Source organism: Acipenser ruthenus, chromosome 18, assembly GCF_902713425.1.
Source record: "Acipenser ruthenus chromosome 18, fAciRut3.2 maternal haplotype, whole genome shotgun sequence".
Taxonomy (NCBI): domain Eukaryota; kingdom Metazoa; phylum Chordata; class Actinopteri; order Acipenseriformes; family Acipenseridae; genus Acipenser; species Acipenser ruthenus.
Genome location: NC_081206.1, coordinates 4,856,516 through 4,881,040, shown reverse-complemented (window position 1 = coordinate 4,881,040; position 24,525 = coordinate 4,856,516). Strand labels below are relative to the sequence as shown.

At 40.3% G+C, this 24,525-nt stretch overlaps 2 protein-coding genes across 7 annotated transcripts in view; both read left to right on the top strand.

The window, feature by feature from the left end:
* Positions 1-6,666, top strand: part of LOC117420465 (protein NDRG3-like) — a 37,495-nt gene extending 30,829 nt beyond the window's left edge. For 2 of the 6 annotated variants that reach the window (XM_034033913.3, XM_034033933.3), the window contains 3 exons: positions 857-874; positions 4,915-4,953; positions 5,765-6,666. In XM_034033913.3, the coding sequence (XP_033889804.1) occupies positions 857-874; positions 4,915-4,953; positions 5,765-5,934 (227 nt within the window). In that variant the 3' untranslated portion in view covers positions 5,935-6,666. The remainder of the gene's footprint in view (positions 1-856; positions 875-4,914; positions 4,954-5,764) is intronic. The other 4 variants (XM_034033919.3, XM_034033943.3, XM_034033923.3 and 1 more) reach the window with 3 other exon arrangements.
* Positions 6,667-12,336: 5,670 nt separating this feature from the next.
* On the top strand, positions 12,337-22,989 carry LOC117416561 (src-like-adapter 2). The gene is made up of 8 exons (XM_034027721.3): positions 12,337-12,644; positions 16,159-16,337; positions 17,110-17,209; positions 17,519-17,605; positions 18,201-18,304; positions 19,631-19,780; positions 20,698-20,830; positions 21,427-22,989. The coding sequence occupies exons 2-8, from the start codon at positions 16,223-16,225 to the stop codon at positions 21,572-21,574; spliced, it is 837 nt and encodes a 278-aa protein (XP_033883612.1). The 5' UTR covers positions 12,337-12,644; positions 16,159-16,222; the 3' UTR covers positions 21,575-22,989.
* The last annotated feature ends 1,536 nt before the right edge of the window (positions 22,990-24,525 follow it).

Sequence of the window (24,525 nt, the reverse complement as noted above, 5' to 3'; positions counted from 1 at the left end):
GATTTTCCTAAATGTCAAACATGATGTGCATTTTGTGTTCTTGTTTTTTGGTCAAATGAATGTATGCTGTCTGTATGTACTGTAGTGTAGTTCTCTCAATGAGTCTCGTCTCCAGGGAGCTTCACGTCTACATTTCTTTTATCTGAACTGCTGTCAGTGTCTGGATTCTAACAAGGCCAGCAGGAACTAGACTAACAGGCCAGGGCTGAGTGCGCGTTGATCCTGCAACCTCATGTTTCACAGATGCTATTAATGGAAACGGAACGTAAATCGCCGCAGAGATGTTCATTTAAAAATTCTGAATCGTAGTTCACCTCTGAACAACCATTTTGCAATCGGTGTTTATGAGGAGCTTCTTGTTGCCTCACATACCAGCCTTCTGGCAGCTCCTTTTTTAAATTAAGTTTTGCTGGGTTACTCCTCCCTGGTCTTTGAGAGCCAGTTGGGTTCTGTTTTAACCCTTTACTGACCTGTGTATGTTCTCACCCCTTTTCAATGGGCACTAGGCAGAAAACAGTTAATGTCTTCAGGTTCAATTGAAATTGCTGACCCAGTGTTTTATAAAAAGACATAACTTGCTTCCTCTTTTAAACTTTGTGTTGGTCATTTTCTGTTTTGTGAACAGACCACAATGCAAATGCATATTCCTGGCAGACCCTCAAAGATCGAAAGTAAAATAATAGTGATAATAAAAGCGATGCCACTAATAACATTGGTGTTGTTACTATCATTATTATTCACTATTTGGAGTCATACTTTCTTTCTTGGTGTGGGTAGGGAGTGCTTTGCTTAAGTTGTATTTGACAAGGACTACATACACGACTGAAAACTAATTCTATTAATGTTTTGTTTGCAGTGTTGCATAACCACAGTCGTAAGTAATCCTTTACCATCCAAAGAATGAGGTTTGTTGCATGACCTGCACCATAGCCATGCAACAGAGTACTGGTTTTGAGAAACTTGCTCTGGGGCATGTTGTCTTTATCCTCTGGCTGTTTTTAAAACTACCCTTCCTCAGTCTTTGATTGACTGGACTGCTCTAACGGGGGGATAATGCATCCCTGATCAATTAAAATGGTTGAGGTTGAATTGTATTTCACCTGTTTTAAGGAGTTTCTACCTTTTATAAGTAGAGGTAGAAAGCTCTTGGTATCAAAGTATATATGCATTCGAAGTAGTGTTTCATGTTTAAACTTAAATAATAAATAATTCCTCACAATCAGACATCCAACAGGGATGGAAATAAGACTCCTATTGCATAGCAGTTTCACCCATTCCAGGTTAATATGTGCCCCAGTGTATGGGTAACAAGCTTAGGTGTGTCTTATTGAACTCAGAGTAAAACCTGGAATGGATCAAACTGCCATGCAATAGTCTTAATTCCATCCCTGTCCAATCGCATCAACTTCCAGGGTTTTGGTGGCCAAAGAAATTCAGAACACAACTCGGGTGTACCTTGTAGTGTGAACCAGTGTCTTTAGTAAGAGACCTCGGGACGTGTTGTTCTTTTGACTGATCGTGGCACTACATTTATTCCAGTGTATGTAATACCACGTTCATCCAACAACAGCCTAGAAGTGGCATTTTAGGTGTTTCTGTTATACCCAGAATATTTCATTTCTGGTATCATCCTCCAGAATATTATTTCTAATTATTTATATTTAGTTCACTTCTTTTGCAGTTTTCAAATTTAAAAGGATTTGAAAGCAATCTGGGCAAACAGGATCGTTTTCAAACTTGGGAACAGCCTGTTTGAGTCTTCCTGATGTCGGTCGCATGATTTTGTGGTCCAGGTTCAAACAGGATATGTGGCCCGTCTCGTGGTAAAGGGCCTCAGTACTTCTAACAGACCTGGGGTCAATTCCAATTCTGATTCCAATTCCATTGTTTGCTGAAATTACAATTTCAATGATATTTTGTACAATTAAAGTTACAATTATGCTACATTAATTACAATTATACTAAGGTAAAATAAACAACTTTGCACATTGACGCGTTTACTGTATTCTAAATAAGCAAGCAGTAATCGCAGCTACAAATACAGAAACATACTAGAGAACTTTAATTTGATCAATCAGTGAAATTATGCTGGTATCAAATAAATGTGTAATTGAACTGTAATTGATCAGTTATATGGTACAATTACGCAGGCGTGCCAAGGTTCAATTACAGTTACATTGTAATTGCAATTGATTACAAATGACACCGTTGTGTTTGATCCCAGGTCTAGATTGTAGTCCTGTTGGCTCTTAGGGACCGGTGCTAGATGGTTACTAAGCAGCAAACAGGATGCTTCTGGAGCAGGCTGGAATTAGAGGTTCCTTTAAGAGGAGGAACAGAAAAGGGCCCTCACCTTGAACTCTTATTGAACCCAGAGCATCTTGATGACTCACCCGACTGACCCCAGGAAGCACAAGCAGTCAACTGTTTCCCTGGCCTGAAATCGCTTGACGTTGCTTTCAAATATTTGATTTATTTTCAAAATTCTGGTTGCAACAAAGGTGCCTAAATCAGTGGTTCGGGTTTTAGTTTCAACCAAAAAAAGAGTGCTGTACCCCGAGGGATTGTCTCCGGTTATCTGTAGTCGAGAAGGCTGTGAGTGCTGTAGTTGATGTGCACTAATGGAAAGCTGATTTTAACATGAGTTGTGGTCATGGTTGAAATCAAAACCTGGATTGTTAGGGGTTCCAAAGGACTGGAGTTGATTACAGTCCTATATGCCAGCTTTTTACAAATCCCATCCAGACTGTTGGTTGTTCCAGTACATGGTTTTATATATAATTTATTTTATTATTCCTGATGTAGTCTGGGGTTAACTCATCTGGGGTTATCTGCATATACCTTTAAGCAACAGAAGACCTTACAATATTTAAACTTTGATTTAAACCTGAACCGTAATGCCCCCCTCGGATAAGCCTTGTGGGAGGCTGCTATAGAAAACCCCAGACTAAGGTCTTGTGACACCCAGCCCCTTCCCTCCCCCCAAGTGACTGGAAACCTCATGTAGTCACAGTTACCCTCCCACAGTGTGTGGCTCTTGGTAAACAGTATGGTTCAGAGCTGCAGTGTTCTTCTCACTTACTTACAGCACCGACTGAATTGCATTTTTTTTATTCGCCAATAAAGCTCCTTCTAAAACTAGATGTTGTATAGGCAAGCCAGGCTACAGCATTCGCACAGCATGTTACATTAAGGGCTGCTTTTGTTATTTAAACCTAGGTCTTCCTGGGTGAATCCAGTTTGAACACTGCAACCCTGCACCGTGAACCAAGTCTGCTTTTTACAGATGTCAGTTGAAAGCATGTCTTCTTGCATCATTTGCCAAAGCAAATGCAAGCGCCTTCCGTTCTTTTGGGTGACTTTACCACCTGCCTGTTTCGTGTGTGGTGGGTTTGTGGGGGTGGGGTGGGGTGGGGGGGCAGATAAACTCTTTTACTGCTTGTGAAGATTGAATGAGTAAAGTGAGCTCTGAAGAGTATTTTATTCCAGTTCCTGGGTGAATGGGCCTCTGCCAGGGATTCATCTTGACTTCACAGGAAGTGAGTCAGCCGTCAAAAAGATGCGATTAACAGAAATTCCATCCGAGCCAATGACGCCTGGTCGGTGTTACAAGAGTAAATGCTGCGCTCTCTCATTGTAACGCAGTCGCTGGGTCCCATAGAGACGCCTTGATGTGTTTTGTCATGGTAATTGAGTGTGAAAATGGGAGCCATAACTATATCACATTATAATGCAGGGAATGTTATTGTCTTCATCAAATTCAAATTCAATTCAATGTGAGTATTCTCCAATTATACCCAGCTACTAACAGGCTTGTTGAGGACCAGTGGCACTCCACACATTCGTGTAGTGTGTGGATTAGAGTGAGGGTTAAGGCTTTTGCAGCTGCTTTGACACTGCCTGTCTCCAGGTAACAGGAGGAAATTGTGTTCCCTTCCTTTTCTATTTCAATTACATGTATGTGTCTCTGCAAAATCCCAGTGTGTGTGTGTGTGTGTGCAGGTGTGAAGGTTGTATTTGCCAGCAGGTTCACTCCGTGCTCAGTGAAGAGAAAGGTTTATGAAATGCAGTCTCAAAAACAAACGCAGGGTGAACCAGCACACGGGTCTCGAAAGAGGAAAACCACAGCGATGCTGAGTTGATTTTATTTATTATCACGCTCTAGAGTAAGGTGCAATCGTCTTGTTTGCAAGAAAGCACACACAATCACGCTGCCCTGCAGTACAAAATGCAATACATGCATACAGCCAGGGAATATTAAACAAAATCTAGAAAATTAGCACACCTTCAAAACCTGAAGCAAGCAACACAAAGTGTTGTTTGATGTGCACAGTCTTTATGCTTTCGAATAAAAGATTCCAATCACTAGGGTCTGAATGCAAATGTCTGATTTGCACATGCGGTGCAAAACACTTTGGTCAAGTTCGATCTCCGCTCCCAGCTTTGAGTAGATTCTTGAGATTAATAAAGATGTTTTTTTTTTAACAGTCGCACACTTCAAAAGAAACTGACTCCTCGAATCTCAAGGCTTGGGGGAGGAAGCCATGCAGCTCTCTGCCATGCTCTGTAACCCTTCAACTGCATCACAATCCTGGGCTGAATACCTTTCATTAGCTTTGGTACCATTTTCACTGTGTTCCTGATCATTGTGGAGCATGAGCTCAGATTAGTCTTCCTTGAGCCAAGGGCATTAAACCATCAGCCAAACCTTTAGCTGCTTAAATTACAACTTCAAAGACTGAGCGCTTGGGTGAGGCAGGGGAAATGCTAGTGAAAGGTTTGAATGTAGCACAGGAAAACAGGAGCAAGGGTTGTGATGCCGTGTGAAGGCTCGTCTATTAATGTGAATCAATAACCTGAATTTGTTCCCATGTCCTTCCTTTATTTCTTCCTTCCCCCTCTCAATGCCAACAGTCCCTTACGTTCAGCTCAGCCACTTGAACAGCGAATCAGGTACCAAGAACTCGTGCCTTCAGCACAGCTGCACCAATTCCTCAGCGCTACCATCTTTACAACAAGCGCTGTTTTCTTTCAAACTTTTATGCCAGTGCTAGTTACTTTTTATAATTTCCATTCTTGTTTTTTTTTTTTGTTTGTTTGTTTCTTGTTTGTTCCTCAGCATGATCTGTGTTTTATTTGTTTTAGAAATGTGTGAAACTGATGTAGAGATTGCACTTATTGTTTGTACACATTCATTTCTGTCTGGTTGCATGGTGTATTATACATACCAGTGTTTTTTTGTTATATTTTTGGTTTAAAAAAATAAATAAAACATTTCCTTAGAAAGATTCTTCTGAGAGAATAAGTCCTAAGTCAGGCTATCCCAGAACATGGGAGGCAGGGGGTCATATTGCTGGTGAGACTAAGTTGGATCCCAACTGTACAGAGGAGTCTGTAACAGCCAATGCCCTGAATTTAAATAAATGCTTTCAGCATACTTATCTTTGTCCAATAATCATGTGTGCAGAACTGATGCACATTGAAGGTGTAGGTTGCAGTCTGTACTACAGCCTTTGCGCTTGTGCGGTCCATCTCTGCAAACAGAGTACATCTCTGCAAACAAGCTGGACTGATCAAAACCATGAGTGTGCTAGTGACTGATCTGTACAGTGCGGCATAGCTATGGGACCCAATTTATCTCTACAGGGTGGATCAAAAACAAGCCAGGAAGCTGAATTCGCTGCCATTTTGATCCTCCTTAAATTCGAGCACCTCCTTTTGAAGTCTCTAACGCAGCTGTTTCTGTCTCCTCTGTCCTCCGCAGTGCCCACTGTGAGCATGACGCGTCTGAACCGCTCACGCACCCACTCCTTGTCCAGCGTGGGCTCAGGGGACGGGACTCGCAGGAGCTCACACACCACCAACCAGCTGGAGGGGGCGGCTGCCGCAGTCAGCAACAGCAGCCAGGCCCGGACCATGGAGGTGTCCTGTTAAACACAGAGTCCTCCACTGCCGGCCAGCGGGCCAGCACTCCACCCCCTTCCCAGCTCCCCTTCTGCGACCGTTATACATATATATTACAGAATATAAAGGTTCCAGTACAAGACCTTACAATCCTCCACAATGTACATCTTCCTGTTTTCTCGTAACATATGCATGCCTCTGGTAGCACTTCCCCAACACCCCTTTTTTTAAAATTTTTTTATTTAAGATATTTGTTATGTTGTGTTTTTTTGGTGTTTTGACTTTTATTTCTGCAAGGAAACAAGAGTACAAAAAATTGACAACCTTCAGTCAAAATAGACTCCCCGCCTTTCTCACACGCACTGTTTTTTTTGTTGTGATTCTTGTGAATTAAATAATTGCTTCCTTCAATTGCAAAAATAAGGTGTGAAAATGGTGTTTTAGTACTGTATATTTTTACGCAGCATTTAGTACGTTGACAGTGTAAGTAAGAGCAAATTGCTGGGATTGTATGCATAAACAGATTCTTGCAGTTGTCTTGGTTTATGATTTTGATGTTTGAAAAGCACTAGTTAGAAACAATAAAAATAAATAAAAGTTCAAATGTCTTTTTCCATAGAGTTTGTGTTTGAATCGTTGCACCTTTGTGAAGCGGACTGCAGTTTTTCTTTCTGTATTTGCCGCCTGTATTGTGCTGTTCCTATGGGTGTCATGAACAGGAAACACCTTGGAAACTGCTTATTAAAGTGTGTATTAACCACATATTCATGGGAGACTCCTTTAGCCAACAACAAAGGAACCGTAGTGGATCTGGGACTTGAATTGGGCAGCCAATCAAATGAGGGAGATCAACATTCTGATGGATCTTTGAGCTTTCAACACAGACTGCACTTCTTATAGTAGAGCTCTGTACACTATGTAGGCATGCCATGTAGTAACTATATCTGTCGAAATCTAGTTAGTTTTTTTGTTTTTATGTGAGGGAGGCTGGGTGTCTTGGTTTTACTGCACATCCCCACCTGTGGAATTATTAAAGATCTTCGATAAGATATTCTTTTTGGTTTTGTTTCTGCTTTCCGTTTATTTTTTGACAGTAGGTACTGTCACAGTCGTACTGCATTTTTAATTCTGTTGAAGCAGATGTTCACTGCTGTTTCTGGTTAGATTAAGGCCTGGGTCTGTTTGTCATGGTGCAAGAAGGGTCCATCATCACAGAGGGAGCAGCTCCTCGTACTGTCTGCTGATGATTTCAATTTGTACTGATTATTGAACAAAGCTAGAAGTTGTAAATTAGCTACCCCTCAGTCTTGTTTCATCACCAAACTGCATGGCCTTTATGAAGTGATGATGCTGCAGTAGCAGGTGTTTGTATTCAAAGGTTAATATTTCCAGCGGAATGACAATCGTTTCCAGATTGTCCAAGTCACACTTCAGGCATGTTTAAGACTTCAGAATAAAGCCATTTGAGTAAATCTACTCACTTTTGTTTATATGCTCAAACCAAGATCTGCAAGACCAACTCTTACTTCCTTCATATCAGAAATGTTTTAGATATATGATTCTTTATCTCGTTAAATATTCAGGTCAAACTGTAAGGAAACCGTGCCATGTAGTCCAGCGGTTCGGGTAATGCATTGATGGGTCTCGCGCGACGGTCTTCTTTCTGTATTTTTGGTAAGGTACTGCTGTCCTGGAGACACGCTTCTCTTGAAAGGCTTTTGGTTTGCTTACTAGCCGGTAGCCTCAGTTTTATTAGAATTTGTTTCTGATCCGGTCCTCAGGCTTGAAGTGTGTGTAGTTTGTTCCAGCTGAATTAAGTGCTTGTGTAACCAATACCCGGGTCACACTGCAGCATTGTCTGGATTATTTATAGATAGCTTTGCTGCTTATCCTGTATGATCAGTGATGCTAATCTGTCATACGTATTTGCTTTTGCTGATGAGTGTAACTTTGCTTTCCATTTTAGTGGGGACACCAAATTTGACCAAGCAGATTTTGAGTTCTGTATCCAGATTCGCTCGATACATTCCAAGCACTGTGACGTCTTTCTTTATAGTATTTTGCTCCACTGCATATTTCTGATTAGGAATATAATGTTGTTCAAAACTATAAAAAAAAAAAAAAAAACACTATGTTCAGGTTGAAGCCTGTAATAACATATTGTATGTAGAGCACAAGCTTAGTAAATGTGCTCATGTGTTTGTTTCAATCAGCCTTTAAAGCTGCATTGACATGGAAGAGGGCGGGAGGCCAATCAAAATAGCAGTCTCCATCTATATTATTAGCCTGCCTCTGTATTAACAGCATAGAGCACAGAGAGGCGGTTTATATGTTGCAGAGAGAAATGAGACCCCAATAAAGACCCTATAGGAAGCTTTAAAAAAATGTAATTACAAATCCAAAAATGTTTTAAACTTTAACATATAACTGAAGCAATTTTGGGGAACTGTTGAATCGGTTATTAGCGTTTTTTGTACATGCAGTAATATTGGTGTAATGTTCCGACCACAACCCCTCTTGTCAAGACAAGATATTACCGTATATCGGATGTCGTCGATTAGTTTAGTTTATTTTTAGGCATTTCAGATATCATCACATGCACTGTCTGTATCTATGTATATTTATATGTGTGTATGTAGCAGTGTACCATGATTAAATGGTGCCAGGTAAACAATTTCTAGGTAACATTGCCCTTCCAATATAAACTGTGATCTCGAGAGAAAAGTCCAGGTTCCTTTTTTCTCATCCCAGGATACTTTTTTTTCCCCCCACACACATTAACCAATCTGACTTTATTTCCTATAAATATTTATTTTTATTTTTTGTTTGCCTTGCAGCAGACACCCATGCTGAAAAGGAGTCAAACCTCCACGCATGTAAGGCTGTCATGTTGTGATCTCCTCCTCACAGGGTGGTGATTAAAATCACTCCCCCACTTCACACCACAGTCACCCAAGAGCACTGTAACAGCAGGTCAGTCACAGTACCAATAAACTGGCCTCAACACGCTAGGACTACCATTAATCACACGGAGATCAGCTCGAAAACTATTGCTTTCAATATAGGGAAGAAAAAGTTATATCTAAGCAAGATCTTAAAAATTTAAGGCACAAGAATAATGTTTATTTTAATTTTGGTTTCTAGCGAGTGTCTGTGACGAGATTCACCCCTCGCAGCCTCCTACACTATTCAGTAGCCCGCCGCCCCTGGTCAACCCCACTGAGAGCTGAGAGAAGGAGTCTGCTGAATCCCCAGGGGTTGTTGTTTGACAATGGTGACGTCAGTCCCTTGTGTAATGACCTCAAAGAAGCAAACACGCAGCAGTCACGGGGAAGACAAACTGCAGCCTCATCTTCTATAGTTTTGTACAGAGACTTGTGTTAGGTGCCATTTAAAAAAAAAAAGTTCCAGCAATTTACAGGTCATGTCACCCAGGTATTGTTTTTAGATCGCAATGGAAGGGATAGGTTAGGTTTGATACCCAACCCCAGTGGTAATTGAGTAAAAGGTTGATTTAAAGGCTGGAGGGGACCAAATTATGACCTTCCTATAACTTGACCCTTTGACCCGATTTCGGATGAAAAGTTAACCCTAAGCACAGAGCTTGTAAATCGCAGGTGGTAATGTGCTAACTGTTGGGTGCTTTGACATGGTGCGACCCTGTCTGCACATGTAAAAATGTAAGCTTGAAATAGAGACAGATGGGGAGATGCCTCCTGTTCTATTTGTACAGGTTTTTTTCATATCAAAAATGAGTTTGGTGGACATGCACTGAATGTTTTATGGTTCCCTAGTAGTCGACCCTGAGTAGTCCTCATTGCTGTTCTGAGACAAGCTGAAACACACACCCTGAATTCACAGCACTGCCTCAGATCAGATAAAAAAATTATCTTAATTTCCTCTACAATTCTATACCATTTAGGCTATTAAAGTGATTCTGAACAGAGGGTCCTCCAAGCAACTGTGTTAAGTATCTAATATAACAGCGACTGTTGTCTATATTGTTGCAGACGTCACTTGTGAGTTTGTCTGCAGCCCTGTTAGTCATAACCCCCTTTCATTAGACTGTGTATTACTTCAACCAAACTATTATTAACTGAAAAGCTCTGTTCAAGGAAGCTGTGACACCACAGCAGTGACGAGAAAATGAATGGAGTTGCAGCACTGCTCAGCAGGCGATGCCAGTGTTGATAAGCGCGCTATTTTGAGTTCAGACACCACTTGCGACACACTTCTTCTCCTGGTTCCACACGATACCCTCTCAGCAGACCTTCCTCGTGGCATCTGTGCGTTTGCTGGGTGGAAATAGTGGTGCGGCACGCCATGTAGCCAATCGCTAATATTTACTGTGTATGTCATCAAGTATTAGTTTAAATTTGTTTCCAGAAAACGGTTTGAGTCATTCATCGTAAAGGAAGGTTTTTTTTGTTTGTTTTTTTTAAGGTAATTCTGCCTCCACACTAGCATGCTCTTTCGTATATCGGGTGAAATTATTAGTTTATTAGTGGGAAATCGTTAATCATAAGGAAATAAACATTTGGTTTTTTTCAGGTTCCATGTATATAACAATCTCATTTTAATTGTATGTGATCTTCAAATAAAGTATCCCCCAGTAATATGCAAATGGTGAAGAGGTACGGCAGTCAAGCCAAATCGTAATGGTCAGTCTGTAACGTGCGCTCCTTCACAGTTCACAGTGTTTCTGGGGGTTGCTTTGCATGGGTTGAGTGTAATATCATGGGGGGTTTTGTTAGGGTGAGATACAAGGTGCTTGTTATACAAGGCATGTAACCCCATTACATCTCAATCATGAAGGCACTGGCCAAACCATTTGTCTACTTCTGGTAAGGTGCAAGAGGGTCAAGCTAAATCGTCTTTATCCGACACTGCTTAGTTTCCTGTTTTGATTGATAGTTTTGACATTATGGATGAAATACACTGGAGGACACTATATATTTCGAGGAGTGCTATAGGCTGGACAACATAAATGTTCATTGTATACCCGGTGTATGGCCTTTTCAATTTCAAAAGTTCACTTCCAATACAATATACAGTACAAATATATTTTTATATAGTGCCCTTTACGCCATGGTATCCCAGAGCACTGTGCAAAATTAAAAAAAAACAAAACGAGAGCTCATATGTACAATACACTCCAGTTACAACCAATTATATAACGGCACATTCAAAAAGGTATGTGTTTAACTTAAAAGAATCTAATGTTTCAACCTGCCTACTGGCAACCAGAATAGAGTTCCAGAAACCAAAAGTTTTGCATTTTCTGATCTCAAAGAACGACTGGAAACATACAGAGTTAGTAGTTCTTGGAGATAGGATGGCCCTAATCCATTAAGGATCTTATGAGTTATTACAGCAACTTTTTTTAAATCAATTTGATAACTCACTGGTAACCAATGAAAGGACCTGAGCACTGCAGTAATGTGTTGAGAAGGACGAGTGTGAGAAAGCAGCCTGGCAGCTGCGTTCTGAACAGGCTGAAGCCTTCTGAGTTTAGTGACAGATATACCAACAAACAAGGAACTGCAACACCCCTCTCATGACCCTGTGATGATGAGCCTTCACCCTGCCCCATGTCAAACTGAGTTCCAGCAGAACTTCCACTGGAAATAAAGCAGGGTCATTGTAGGGCTACCATACAGAATATCTTTAAAAAAAAAAAATAAGAACAACTAAACTCTTGCATTGCTGGCGTTCATGTTCACACCATGATAAAAGGACTGTAACTAAGCCTGGCAAAGCATTAGGAATAAACTACATACTGTACAGTATGTTAAATCGTCAGTGCCATATGAGCTCAACTTTCTTTTTTCTATTTAAAGTACTGAACTCTATTGGACATACAAAAGCTTCATCTTATCATCAACTCATTTAAAGTAATCTTTGAAGTTATAAAACCACCACGGCAACTCAGATCTACTGACACAGTCTGCATGTGTTGCACATCCTTTTAACAGCTTTATGAAAAAGCACTCCAGTAAAGCATTCTACAGAACTGTGAAACGTTATTGTTGGCAATACTGCAGTAGACTAGAGGTAAGACCTAATGTTTTGACTAATGAATTAAGCTTCGGCTGCCAAATCTACCCTAGAAAACCACCTTTCCAACCCATGGTGGATGAGACAGTATTAAAAATGAATAAAAGTACAGGCTTGGATTTCAGATGAAAAGAGGGGATAGCCTCAGCTTGCCTTCCCCATTGTCCACCTCTGTTTTTGAGGTTTTCTCTTGTGGTCGTGAACTTTGCTTCTAGTTTGAATGTACCACACTCTCTTGGTAAACAACAGAGCGTTCCGTGGAACAAACAATAAACACGTCTGCTGGTTTGTGGTGTGAGACACAAACAAGGCATGATCCGAGCAGGAGGCTCATGAAGGCACATCACTACTGTCGTCACAGGAAATTCACTTTGAGAGCGAGGCAGGCCCACAGATAGGGACAGAGAAGCAGAAACTAACCAGCCCCCAGCTGTGCAAAGGCAGTGCTGCTCTGGCTTTGCGTCAGCTCACACCTGCACACTGAACCTCAGAGGAACAAGTAAGAGGAGGACCTCAGAACTTCAACTGTACAAGAGGACTTGAGAGAGAGTGTAGAGAGCACACACACACACACAGACAGACACACACACAGAGGAATACAGTGTCTACCGACTGAGGATAAAGGACAGGACAGCTGAAGAAACACAGCATTACACCCAGAACAACTGAAAGGGTACAATGATGTAAGTATAATTCTTCTTTTTTTTTTTTTTTTTTAAGCTTACTGATGTTGCATGTTACACTAGTGAACTGCTGCCACTAGTTAAAAATGTTATAGATCTCAAACTACATCATGCTGGATCTGTGTGTGTGGTTTTATGTAACACATTACATCATCTTTAATATTTGGACATATATACACATAAACCTGCGTGATATTTTTTTTGCAAAGCTGCTAGACTCAAAAGAGCCAGTGTTCTTGGGTTTTCAAAACGTGTGACAAGGTGTGTATATCTCACAAAAAGAATGTCAGTGCCTGGGTAGGGAAGGAATAGGGGGACTCGCTGTGGTTTTAATTTCACTCTACTAACACACTTGAAAGCACAGTGTAATTTCACAGAAGCATTACCCGTTTCCAAAGAGTTTTGATTTGCAATAACAGGCTGTATAGTTCTCAGCCCTGACAGCCCCTGCAGTGATAAGAAACAGATCTGTGCATTGATTCTTATATCAGGGCTTTGCATTGTTCCACAGTTAAACAGGAATCAAGTATCAGTTTGCAGGTATTTTTGTGCTAGGACGGTGGTAGTTGTTTTCTATTCAATATTTTACTCTGTTTTGAATGCATTACTAAGGAAATGTTGCACCATCAATTGTTTGGTTGGCATTTATTAGATTTTTCCATAATGCTGTAAGAACAATTGTGGCTATTGTGAAGCAAATAACACTTACACGTTTGTGGGGCTGGACATAGCTGTTTTTTAAAATCTTTTTTCCCAGCAACCAGAGCAACAAAAATATACGTACGTGTTTTAACACAACCTCTCGGTTAAGACTCGTTTGCACCCTTTAAAATAGCAGACCCTGACACAGAACGTACTTTTTAAATCACTTTCATTATTTACAGAAAATAAAACAAAAACTCCCATCGGAGTGCTAAACTAAACGTTTCTTCACTCTTAACTAACACACTGGACGGCTAAGCAGTTTACCAGCCAAAAAAACACATGCTTCACATACAGTTTGCAAGTTACCACACTTCACAAGGTTCACACAGTACCATTTTTTTTATTTTATTTTTTTTCCCCCCCCACCACACAGAACTTTTGGTCTTTCCACTCAGACCTTGGCTTCACACAGACAGCCCAGGCCAACCATTTTAACCTGTTTATATACCTGCCTGCTAATTACAGGCAGGTGACACTAATTAAATTAATAACACAATTAAACAAATAATCAATTACACCTGTGGATGTGCAAACACAGCCACAAAACCCACATTTTCACATTTATTTGGCAGGGATAGAAATTAACCCCATCCCTGCCAACCACCACCAACCCATAACCCAACACTTTATATACAGGCAGGGATCTGCCCTGCCACAGTGTATCTCATTGTTAGTATTTTAAAGAATAACATGTGATTGATGTGGCAACAATTTCCCCCTTTACATTAAACATTTTTTTAAAACTGCAAACTGCAATAAAATACAACCTCTGCCGTAAGAGCGTCAGTAGGAGCCTGCAATGTGTTTAAACGGTCCTGACTGGGATTAGGGTCCCCACCTGTCCCTGCTTTGCTAAATAAGTCACGATAATATTACTGCAATAGACGCGCACTATTAATCGGTTGTCAGTACTATAATAATAATATTATCAATGTTGCCTATTAGATGCCTCTAGATAGTTTAAACTTTTAGCAATAGACCTTCTGTTCACATGTCCCTTTTTTTGTACCTCAGAGGTGGCAACCCTAGATGGGATACATGTGGCTCTTCCTCAGTGATTACAGCCTCTTCCAGGAATTTGGGTATTACCATAAAACTTTCACGAATCTCTATAAAGTCCTGCATTTTGATGCAGTCTAACTACAGCCCTTTCACTTGGGTTTTGTGGCAAGTTGTTTTACAGAATGTGTTCTAATAAACCAATAAGCATTTGTCCGAGGTATTCTGTTTGACGTAGTTAAAAAAAGCAACAAAAACCAAAATTGGACCGCGAAGCATCTAAAAAAGAGGTCTTGCTGCTCTTGGCCGTCAATCCAGAGGCTATTTCTAAAACCCCAGTGCTCCTCACACCACCCCCTCACATTAGCAGCTGTATTTTGTAAGGCCTGCGGTTGGAAAACTCGGTTTTGTAAAAAAGCTTCAAGCAGCGGTTATCTACATCCTCCAAGCAAGTTCGAGAAACTTTCAGATTCAACACAGCAGCAGAAAAAATATGCCATTGTATAGCATATTTCTAGAGTATAACTTTACACAAAATGTTCATTTAGTTTTTAGTGTTGAATCTGCAATCAAAGCACAGTGGTATTATTGTTGTTTATTATTATTATTATTATTATTATTATTATTATTGAAGCTTTGGATGCCTCAATTCTCCCACTGTGTAAAATTGTAGGGTCTTGGTACATGAGGCTTGCTATATCCTTGATGCACATGGTGTACCATACTAGTTCAAAGTAGAAGATGGTAAGGACACTTTCCAGAAATATAAATATTCAACAGTTCTGCAATACATTCTGCCGGTCTTTATCTTTACCGATCCCATTGTAGCAAAGGATGCAACTTGCCGTCAAATGCATTCATTCAGTTCAGTCAAGTTTACTGACTGTAAAAGCAGGACAGGGTTTATTTCAGGAGGCTGTTCAATAAATACAACTGAACAGTGTACATGTAAGTCATTGGCTAATCATACCAGTGCCACCTTTCCAACCTGTTATATTAAATACTCTTGTATAACACGTTTTCTGAAAGAGCACATCAATCAAGTGCCAGTTCCAATGTAGCTGTTGCTGTAGAAGTCTCTGTAATGGAATTGAATCAGTCAAGTTTCCTCTTTTCACAGTATTTCACCCAGATGTGTTGAATCAGGTGGCTTCAGCAAGGCTGGCCTTTCTTTCAGGACTCTGTGTGAGGCTGTAGAATGCGGTAGACCTGCAGAGTGATACAAGGTTATGAGAGAGCTAAATATACTCCAGTGAAGCTTTGTGTAAATGACCGCAGCCTCTTCTACTCTCTGCTCTCAGGCTGAAATGTTTAGCAACTTATAATAAAGACAAGTGGGTTTTTGTTTTCAATGCACATGAGAAATTGGGTTTTAACACATTTGCATCAAAGGTGCTAATTCAGTTTAAGAGTGACTTACAGCAGTTACGGTCAGTCTCAGATATATGCAACCGTTGTTTATAACCTCACATTTGTCACATTTTGTCTTTGTAATAGTAAGAGGAAAAGGTACACATAGCCACAAATTATAAGGGCAGGAGACTTTTTAGAAGTTGTTTAAGATGCCTAATCAAAGCTCAAAGGGATCTAACATTTTCACACGAGTGCCTATTGTTTCAATATCACTGATTACTGACCGGGAATTGTAATTCTCAACCCCAGAGGTTTTCATGCATGTAGGTATATAAAGAAATGACAAATTGAGGCGTTCTAATACATTAGCACACTGCTGTGTGTATGTATGTGTGTATAGATGTAGTGTATATATCTTGTACAAGAGACACGGAGGAAATGTTTGCGCTTCCTTCAGCCCACAGAGCCAGCATCAGCGTGTTGTGAGTCTGTGATCAGCAGCCAGTGGAATCCAGCGTGAGATGGGAAGTCGTCCCACTAAAGCAAGGCGCAGCTCTTCCTTGCAGTCCAGCTCAACCAACCAGCAGACAGCCTCCACTCCACAGCAGAACAACATGACCCTGCCCTGCACCACAGGTGAGGATCAGCCACTGCCACACACTGCTTATACCAGTCCTGGCACTCGGGGATCACTATCCAAATACTGCAGCCCCTAAACTCATAATGCAGTGTGGACCTCAAGTTAATGTATCTTATTAACAGTGAGGCTAAGAAGATTGGGGTCAACAGATCTGCCAGAATGGGAGAAACACCAGCAGAATGTACTAAACCTGTTTCTGTTGAGTTCGAAATAAAAGCAGGGCAGGTTTAGAAATATGTCACAAGATAGGCTTGAATCATATTTCTTTTATCTTAATAAACTGTTTCGCTGGAGGACAAAGGAACCATTCGGTTCATTTTGTGCTTTTAAATGTCTTCGCCATGAATGTATTGATGTTCACCATTGCATGCAAACTCTGGACTGGAATTATAAAATAATAAATTCAAAAAAAAAGAATTGGTTGCACAAACTGTTTCAGAGAAACTTGTTGTGACTAAACACATTTTCTTTTAATAGCATGCATTTCGATCAGATAAAAGATATGCATGAAGACAGACCACGTATACAGATAGGTCAACAACACGTTTGGTTTATAATTAGCCATAACCTGTCGCATGATGACAAAGCACGGATGTTGACCCAGTGATATTTCCGTCAGAAAGTAGATGCACATTACACACTTATTAATTTAGCACCGCATTTTATGACAAGGATACGAAGCAAGAAGCATTGTGTCAGTTCTTTTGTTGTCGTTTTTCTCCTGTTAGCTCAGAATGAAGTCTCTAACCTGAAGCTCTTGTTTTGTAGCTGTTAAGAAGTATGTGGCGGTGGCTCTTTACACTTACCCTTCTGGAGGACCGGCAGAGGCTACGGTTCGAGTAGGAGAGAGGCTCAATGTTCTTTCAGAGTAAGTGCAAATAACAATAACATGAAAGCATGCACAGACATTTTGACAATTACAATTTGAAATGCATTCTGTTTAGTGGCTCTTAATGACTGGCTTGAAAAACACTTTTACCCACCCCCTTCTATATGGCAAACCATCATTATCTTAGTCTATGAATAATACACAGAGTAGTTCATACAGCAGTAACCCGTGGTCAACCTAACTTCAAACCACAGCTGGTAAATGGCCCCACAGAACAGTCCCTAGAGGTACTGTACTTTTTTATTTCCCATAGTATTAGGCCAGCACTAAACAGTTATTTTATTGTAGGGAAGGCGACTGGTGGAAAGTGTCCTCTTCAGCAACAGGCAAAGAAGGCTACATACCGAGCAACTACGCAGCCAAAGTGTATCAGAGGTAAGCAAAGCAAAGTGTTGTCCGATATAGTTCTACTGTAGCATGGGCTGAGACGTGTGGTTAAGCCTGGCAAGAAACCATGAGATACTGTAATGCTTAGGACAGTATACTTCAGAGAAGTGCAGCATAATGACCAGTCTGTTTTCATGTCCCATAACATAGAATGATAATGTTAACTGAAGACATTGAGAATGTTATACGCTTCCTTTGGTATTACTACATATCCATGTCTACAATGATAAGATACCTCTTCTATGTTGGCCATCTGTCTATTAAGACCAACTTTCCCAGCCCCTTCGGTAGTTGGAACAGAGGTCCCATGTATAAGACATTGACCTATTTCCATGAATGACTAGTTAGTTCTTGTGTAAGTGGGGTGAACTAGTCCAGGTAGAACAGACAGCTGCTGAAGTTGCTCAAGTATGTAAGAGTGACATCATACATTCCCCAGTGGGCGACTTCATGACTGTCTGTTAGAGTTTCCATAGGCACTGTGCTCTATCGGGGATTCACAGCAGTGGAAAGAGCTCCTCTTGATGCTTCTGCTACCAGTCAGAGCTCACTCACACCTGTCTCCTCTCTCAACCTCCCCCAGGTGGCTCTATGAAGGAATAAGCCGTGACAAGGCAGAGGAGTTGCTGCTCCTACCTTACAACCGGGCCGGGTCTTTTCTGATCCGGGACAGCCAAACTCGCAGAGGTGAGAGTGCCACACTGAGGGCAATGTAACTGCAGTGTAATTAACACATGTGATTTCCCATGAAGTGATTGCACTGCCTATTTAATTCATATGAAGAAGTCATCAATAATGATACATTCAACATGCTGTTGTCCACCCTCTACTGTATCTGTTCATGATGAATTGATGTTAGGTCATTAGAATTGTCAAGAATGTTGATTTCACATGAATATATGACTGCTATTGTATTGTTGAATGGGCCTTTCTGAAGTAATCGTGTACATCGTTACAAAGAGGCATGCTTGGAAAGACCGTGGCTTGCATGATGACTTTAAAGGCCACACTATTATACACTGAAGCAGAGTTTAGTAAGCTGCAGTCAATGCATTTTAATTTACCGAGGCTTTTCACTTACTCTGTTTATTTGCTTTTTTAAAAGTGCTTCTCAGTTAAGCCGGGAAGTTTTGATGAATTGTTACTATCTGACTAATTCTGAACTCCAATGTGATTGATGAAAAAGATGTTTGTCATAAAGACAAATAAAGTATGATAATAAAGCACACCACCTCTCTCTGCTTGCTCGCTGCCTTATCAGTCAGAAACCCACTAAACCACAGTGACACAAACAAAGCCTCTGCTGCCAGATCGAACAAACAAAAGAATAACTGATTTTACTAGATAGTCCCCTCAGAACACAAGCAGTTTTTACATAGCTGATATCAAGTCAGTATTATAAAGCTGTCGCAGTCATTCTCCAGAGCTCACAGTAACAACAAGGCAACAGCTGCAGCTAAGTGGCACAGAACAGAGGCTAGTGCAGCAGAGACAATAAGAGGAAACCACAGCACAGTAACTGCTGAGGATCCCAGGTGCACACAATATTGAAAAGGTTAGAATTAATAAGAGACGACCACACAAAAAAAACAATGCGACATGCAAGCCGATGCATGTAATATGCAGCAGCAGCAATGGGATGACATGCTTTCTGCATGTGGCTGTGGAGATTGCATTTATCATCTCTTATATAGAACACAATGGAAAGATTTAACACTAGCAGAGCCAAACTTCGTCAGCTCATTTCCTTCCTGAGAAATGTGTGCCACTTACGTGTGGATTGTAAAACTCCCGCCTACCAAACTACCTGCAGATAATAACAATAATAAATACTTACCTGCTTCCCATTGCTTATTCACATTTAGTGCAGACTGGGTGACATTATCAACGGCTATTAATTGCCCAGGTGGAAATATAGTTCTCAACATTATTATACAGTATTTAAAAAGAGTCATATTTGAGTTTCTATCAGGTGTATGGAAAGGAATGTAAAGGAATCACTTTTTTTTTTAGGTTCGTATTCGTTGTCGGTGAGGAGGTCCAACAGTTCCGCGTGGGAGTCCATCAAACACTATCGTATCAACCGGCTGGGGAACGGCTGGTTCTACATCTCCGCCCGCCTCACCTTCCCCTCCCTGCAGCACATGGTCGACTATTACACAGGTGAGTGTGAGCGAGGGACCCTGGGTGTGTCAGGGGATCAGCAACACACCGCACGAAACTAGTGACAGAGCAAGAGAGACGAGAAGCTGTGTTATGATATTTCTAGTCATTCCTGTGCATAACGTCTGTTTTGGTATACAAACCGACACCATCTAGTGGACCGTGTTTTCTTTTGTGTACAGCGGGTAATACAGTCTCTGCGCGCAATACCTTCAACGTTCCAGTGTCAGCGGGTAACGATTTAAAAATGAAAGTTCCATATGTGGTGTTTCTATCTTTTCGTGAATAATTTGGGTGAGAACCATGAATCGCACCTACTTACAATTAAAAAAGACAAAAATGCTGTACAAGCTGTAAGACAATAGCAGACGCACATACAGAACACAAAGACGTATACATTCAAAGGTTAAGATGGGATAATACAGACATGGGGTGGAACATCTGGCCTCACTAGCATGCAAGCTGTTATACTGTATTGCCCTCAACCTCCTCCTCTGAGCGTCTGTTTTTAAGATGGGGCTTTTTCTTCACACCTTCTCTCTTAGTGTTGGTGTCTTCTAGTTAAATTGAGGCTGGAATGAGTCTGTTAGCCGCTGTGGTGGGCGGAGGGAATGGACTGAGTCTCGAGGAACAACGTTTATCAGTTTTTAGTTACAGCTCAAGAGCATTAAAGGAGCTGCTTTTTAAAAAACATGTTTTTACTTAAGAGCAAAATTTAAACATTTTTTTTAACAGAAAACAGGTTATACAAGGGTGTAGTAAAGAGCAGTATCAATCTCATTTATTTTGCCTCTAGTTTGAGTATTTAGTACCTTTCCATTCTGGTGACTTTGAGGTTATTTGGCTGGCGGATATGGTAATATAGAATACTTGTTTAATCTCTAGTCATGACATTTGGTTTCTGCCCTTCTCTACAGAATCAGGAGAGGGTCTGTGCTGCACTCTGAACGAACCATGCTACATCCAGGGCTCCAATAACGTCCCCGTTCAGAACATACCGGAGCCCATCACCGTGAGGAAGCCCACCCTCAACTGGAAGGATGTGGACAGGTACGCAAACCCCTCTCCCCCTAGACACCACAAAGCTCATTACAGATGATCCACAAACAAAACAACTGGGCCCACCTGCGTACAAACAACCTGCCCCTGTACAGTCACTGATTTGAAAAAAATCACAACACAAGCTTCTATTGATGTAATTTGATACATTACATTTAGATTTGACTTTTGCAGTTAACAAAATTAGAGTAAGTTATCATCACAGTATAGTTAAAGAGAACATTGAAATAACAGACAGTTAAAAAGGCTTAAAACAAAATTACAAAAGTAGCCTGTCCTCAAATGAAGACAATGGCACTTAATGGGTTAAAAGCTTATTCATAGTGAGAAGTTGAACACATTGTTATTCTAGCTAGAAGTTATAGCCGTTCTTTCATTTTTGAGTTTGCTAATAAAATGGAAACATTTACAGACGGTAGAACATGGTACAGAAGAAATGTTGGCTACTGTGGCTAAAATGATTTCCCCTTAAGAAGTTTTTATCTTTTGATTCTAATGTGACTCTACCGGGGAAAGTCAGATGATCTATACAGACTACATGCCTGATGGAACCATGTTAAGTGTTCATTTACGTTCTCTCTTTGTAGCTCCATGTTGTTCGGTACAGATAAAGAAGGCACTGAGGACTCTCTGGTGAGCGAGGGTCTGCGTGAAGCCATTAACTCTTACCTGTACATGACGGAGGAGAGGGGATCTGACCAGGGGGGCTGCAGCAACAGCTGGAAGACATGCTGAGCAATGACAGGGTGCAAAAAAAAAAAAAGGAACATAATAACTGATAATTTTGCATGGCTCACACTGCGCCCAGTGACCAAATTAAATAACTGTGGTTCCTTAGATGAAGGAACTTTCAAGATGATGCTGAATGTCATCCGAGATCTCCAAGACCAACAGACAAGTAGAGTGAAGCTTTGAACGAGAAGATTACAGACTGCAGAAAAACTAGATACTATTCGTTCTCATTGCTAGCACTATTATTGTCCAGCAAGCCAAAAGCCTCCTTGAGACACCCAACAAGGGCTCTGGGATCCTTCCCCCCTCTCCTCTATAATGAGGCATGGTCTGGAGGGTCTTTGACATTCACAAGGCAGGAGAGAGCCCCATTCTATGGACACCCACACACGTCTTCATGTTTTTCTTGGACAGTTGGCTTATGGTTCAGTTTACCCCAGAGTAAGCCTATTTCATGTAATCGATCTGTATAGTGATTACATGCTTGTTAAACATAATGTGACCCAGGAGGTATGCATCCCATACAATAAAATAAAAAATCGCAATCAGTGGCTTTTATGTGTTTAACAAAAGGTTACATTAAAAGGGAGTCATATATGGCATACTATCCTCTTAGCTGTAGATTGGATGTTTTTGTACTGTGGCACAATCTCTGGTTGAGCCCTGCTTGGCTGTTTGCTTCTTCAGAGATGTTTCAGCCACAGGAAGCAGGTCAACTCTCACAGGAAATGGCCGAGATACCATGTACTACTAAGTGGAAAGTCTGATGTCAAGCATTCAAGCCTTGGCGTGACCACTGAACCCTTGGTGTGAGCAACCGAACAAATGAAACAAGCTGCCAGAGCAGGCAAAGTTTGGACCGTTTTTTAAGCACAACTTTAGGGGTTGCAAATAAAGCCTTTTTGGTATTTTTCCGGATGACTGCAGATGAGAAGTTAAAGTTCGCAGTCCAGTCTCGACAAATAAAATGCATGCTAATTAAGTGGCACCACAGTGTTTAGCAATGATTCGTAAAGGCTTAGTTACAGGCTGATAATATAAACCACATGTAATTCCTATTTGTTAATTCATAACACTCAATCACTTGTCAAAACATTTCTACTAGACTGACAAGTTTTACTCGTGAATCTGTTTTAAAGTAATGTAAAAGTGAAATGACAGAAGGGGATTATGTTCTGTACTCATTTAAAACCACAGCAGGGTGTGTTTGTTACAGGACAGAATTCAATACTTTCTATTGGGTTTTTTTTTTCATTTTATTTTTTATCATGACTTTGTTTTATTTTTATCAAGTGGGGCAGATACATTTGAAAATTGTGACCCTTTCATTGAAGTTTGCTGGGGTGAGGTGTAAACTTGAGATTATCTTGTGTACATATTAATTTGTATATAAACTAATAATAAATTATTTCTAATAAAAAGACACAATCTCTTCTTTGTTTTCAATAATAAAGTTTTATGCAAAAAGTCACAACTGGGAGCATCTATCTTAGAAGAATTACCAGTAAAAAATAAAACAATTAATAGATTGTATTTAATGACAGAAATAGACATTATGAACTCCCATTGCATTGCACTTTGAGCCATTTCTGTTTTTACTGTGAACCTTTATGGTTGTTTGCAGCTTTGAATCATATTTATTTACTGGTTTAAGCAGTGCAAATGTGATATATTTAACTCTTGCTTCATGCTAGATATAGATCTAATAACATCAGCCTGGCTCCATTATAATATTTACATTTTTTATTAGTTTGCATATGATTGTATTCAAAAACCACACTGGTAGAAAAAAAAGGCAACGTGATTAGAATTGTTTCATTCCATATCCTCACTAACGGTTTCCAATTCAGTAACCGCTCAACGTTCTGAACCATATCCATATCTATCTATCTATCTATCTATCTATCTATCTATCTATCTATCTATCTATCTATCTATCTATCTATCTATCTATCTATCTATCTATCTATCTATCTATCTATCTATCTATCTATATATATATATATATATATATATATATTTCCACTGCAACAGCAGTTTTATTTCATTTTTTTCATTTTTTTCATGCTCAGATATGCCCTATGACTCCTCAATGAGATAGCCCTGGAAATCATTAACACACAAAGTACTCTGTGCTTTGTATGGAACCACCTACCTTTAATTCCACCCACCCCAGTTCACCTGGCTGGTGAAAATGCCTTGATCACGCATACTCTTCTTGAACTGTCGCTATTGAGAGAGTTTCCACTATATTTTTTATTATATTATTCCTGACCTCCAGGACACCTCTTGGAAACAAGGCGGCTGCATCCTTTTGAAACCCTTTTCAAAAATAACATCAAAGTAATAAGACGCAAAATGTTCTGCTAAACTTTATTACCAGTTTTCATGCATTAAGATCAGTAAACCTGCCCGAGTTTATACTAGTTACACTGGAGGGTCCAAGTAATTACCAAGATACCTCAGAACTTTCATCCACCAATCGGGAAGCTGCATAAGCAAGCACTACTACCTCACAGTAGATGACCACCATGTAGTTACTTGTTTTTTTAAGAACATAAGAAAGTTTACAAACGAGAGGAGGCCATTCAGCCTATCTTGCTCATTTGGTTGTTAGTAGCTTATTCTCATCAAGCAGCTTCTTGAAGGATCCCAGGGTGTCCGCTTCAACAACATTACTAGGGAGTTGGTTCCAGACTCCCACAATTCTCTGTGGAAAAAAATGCCTCCTATTTTGTGTTCAGAATGGGAACATTTCTTCATTTCAGAAACTACCAGCTTTAGAGACGTGTAGGTTTCATGCAATATTGCTTCAGCCACAAGCAGGTGGAGGTTGTGTACAGACAGTTGCTTTTTCATGGGGTTTCTTGTTGTGTAAGATTTGATTACACTACTCAAGTTTCAAGCAGTTTGCAGTTGTGTACAGACAGTATAATGATCTATAGATACAATAT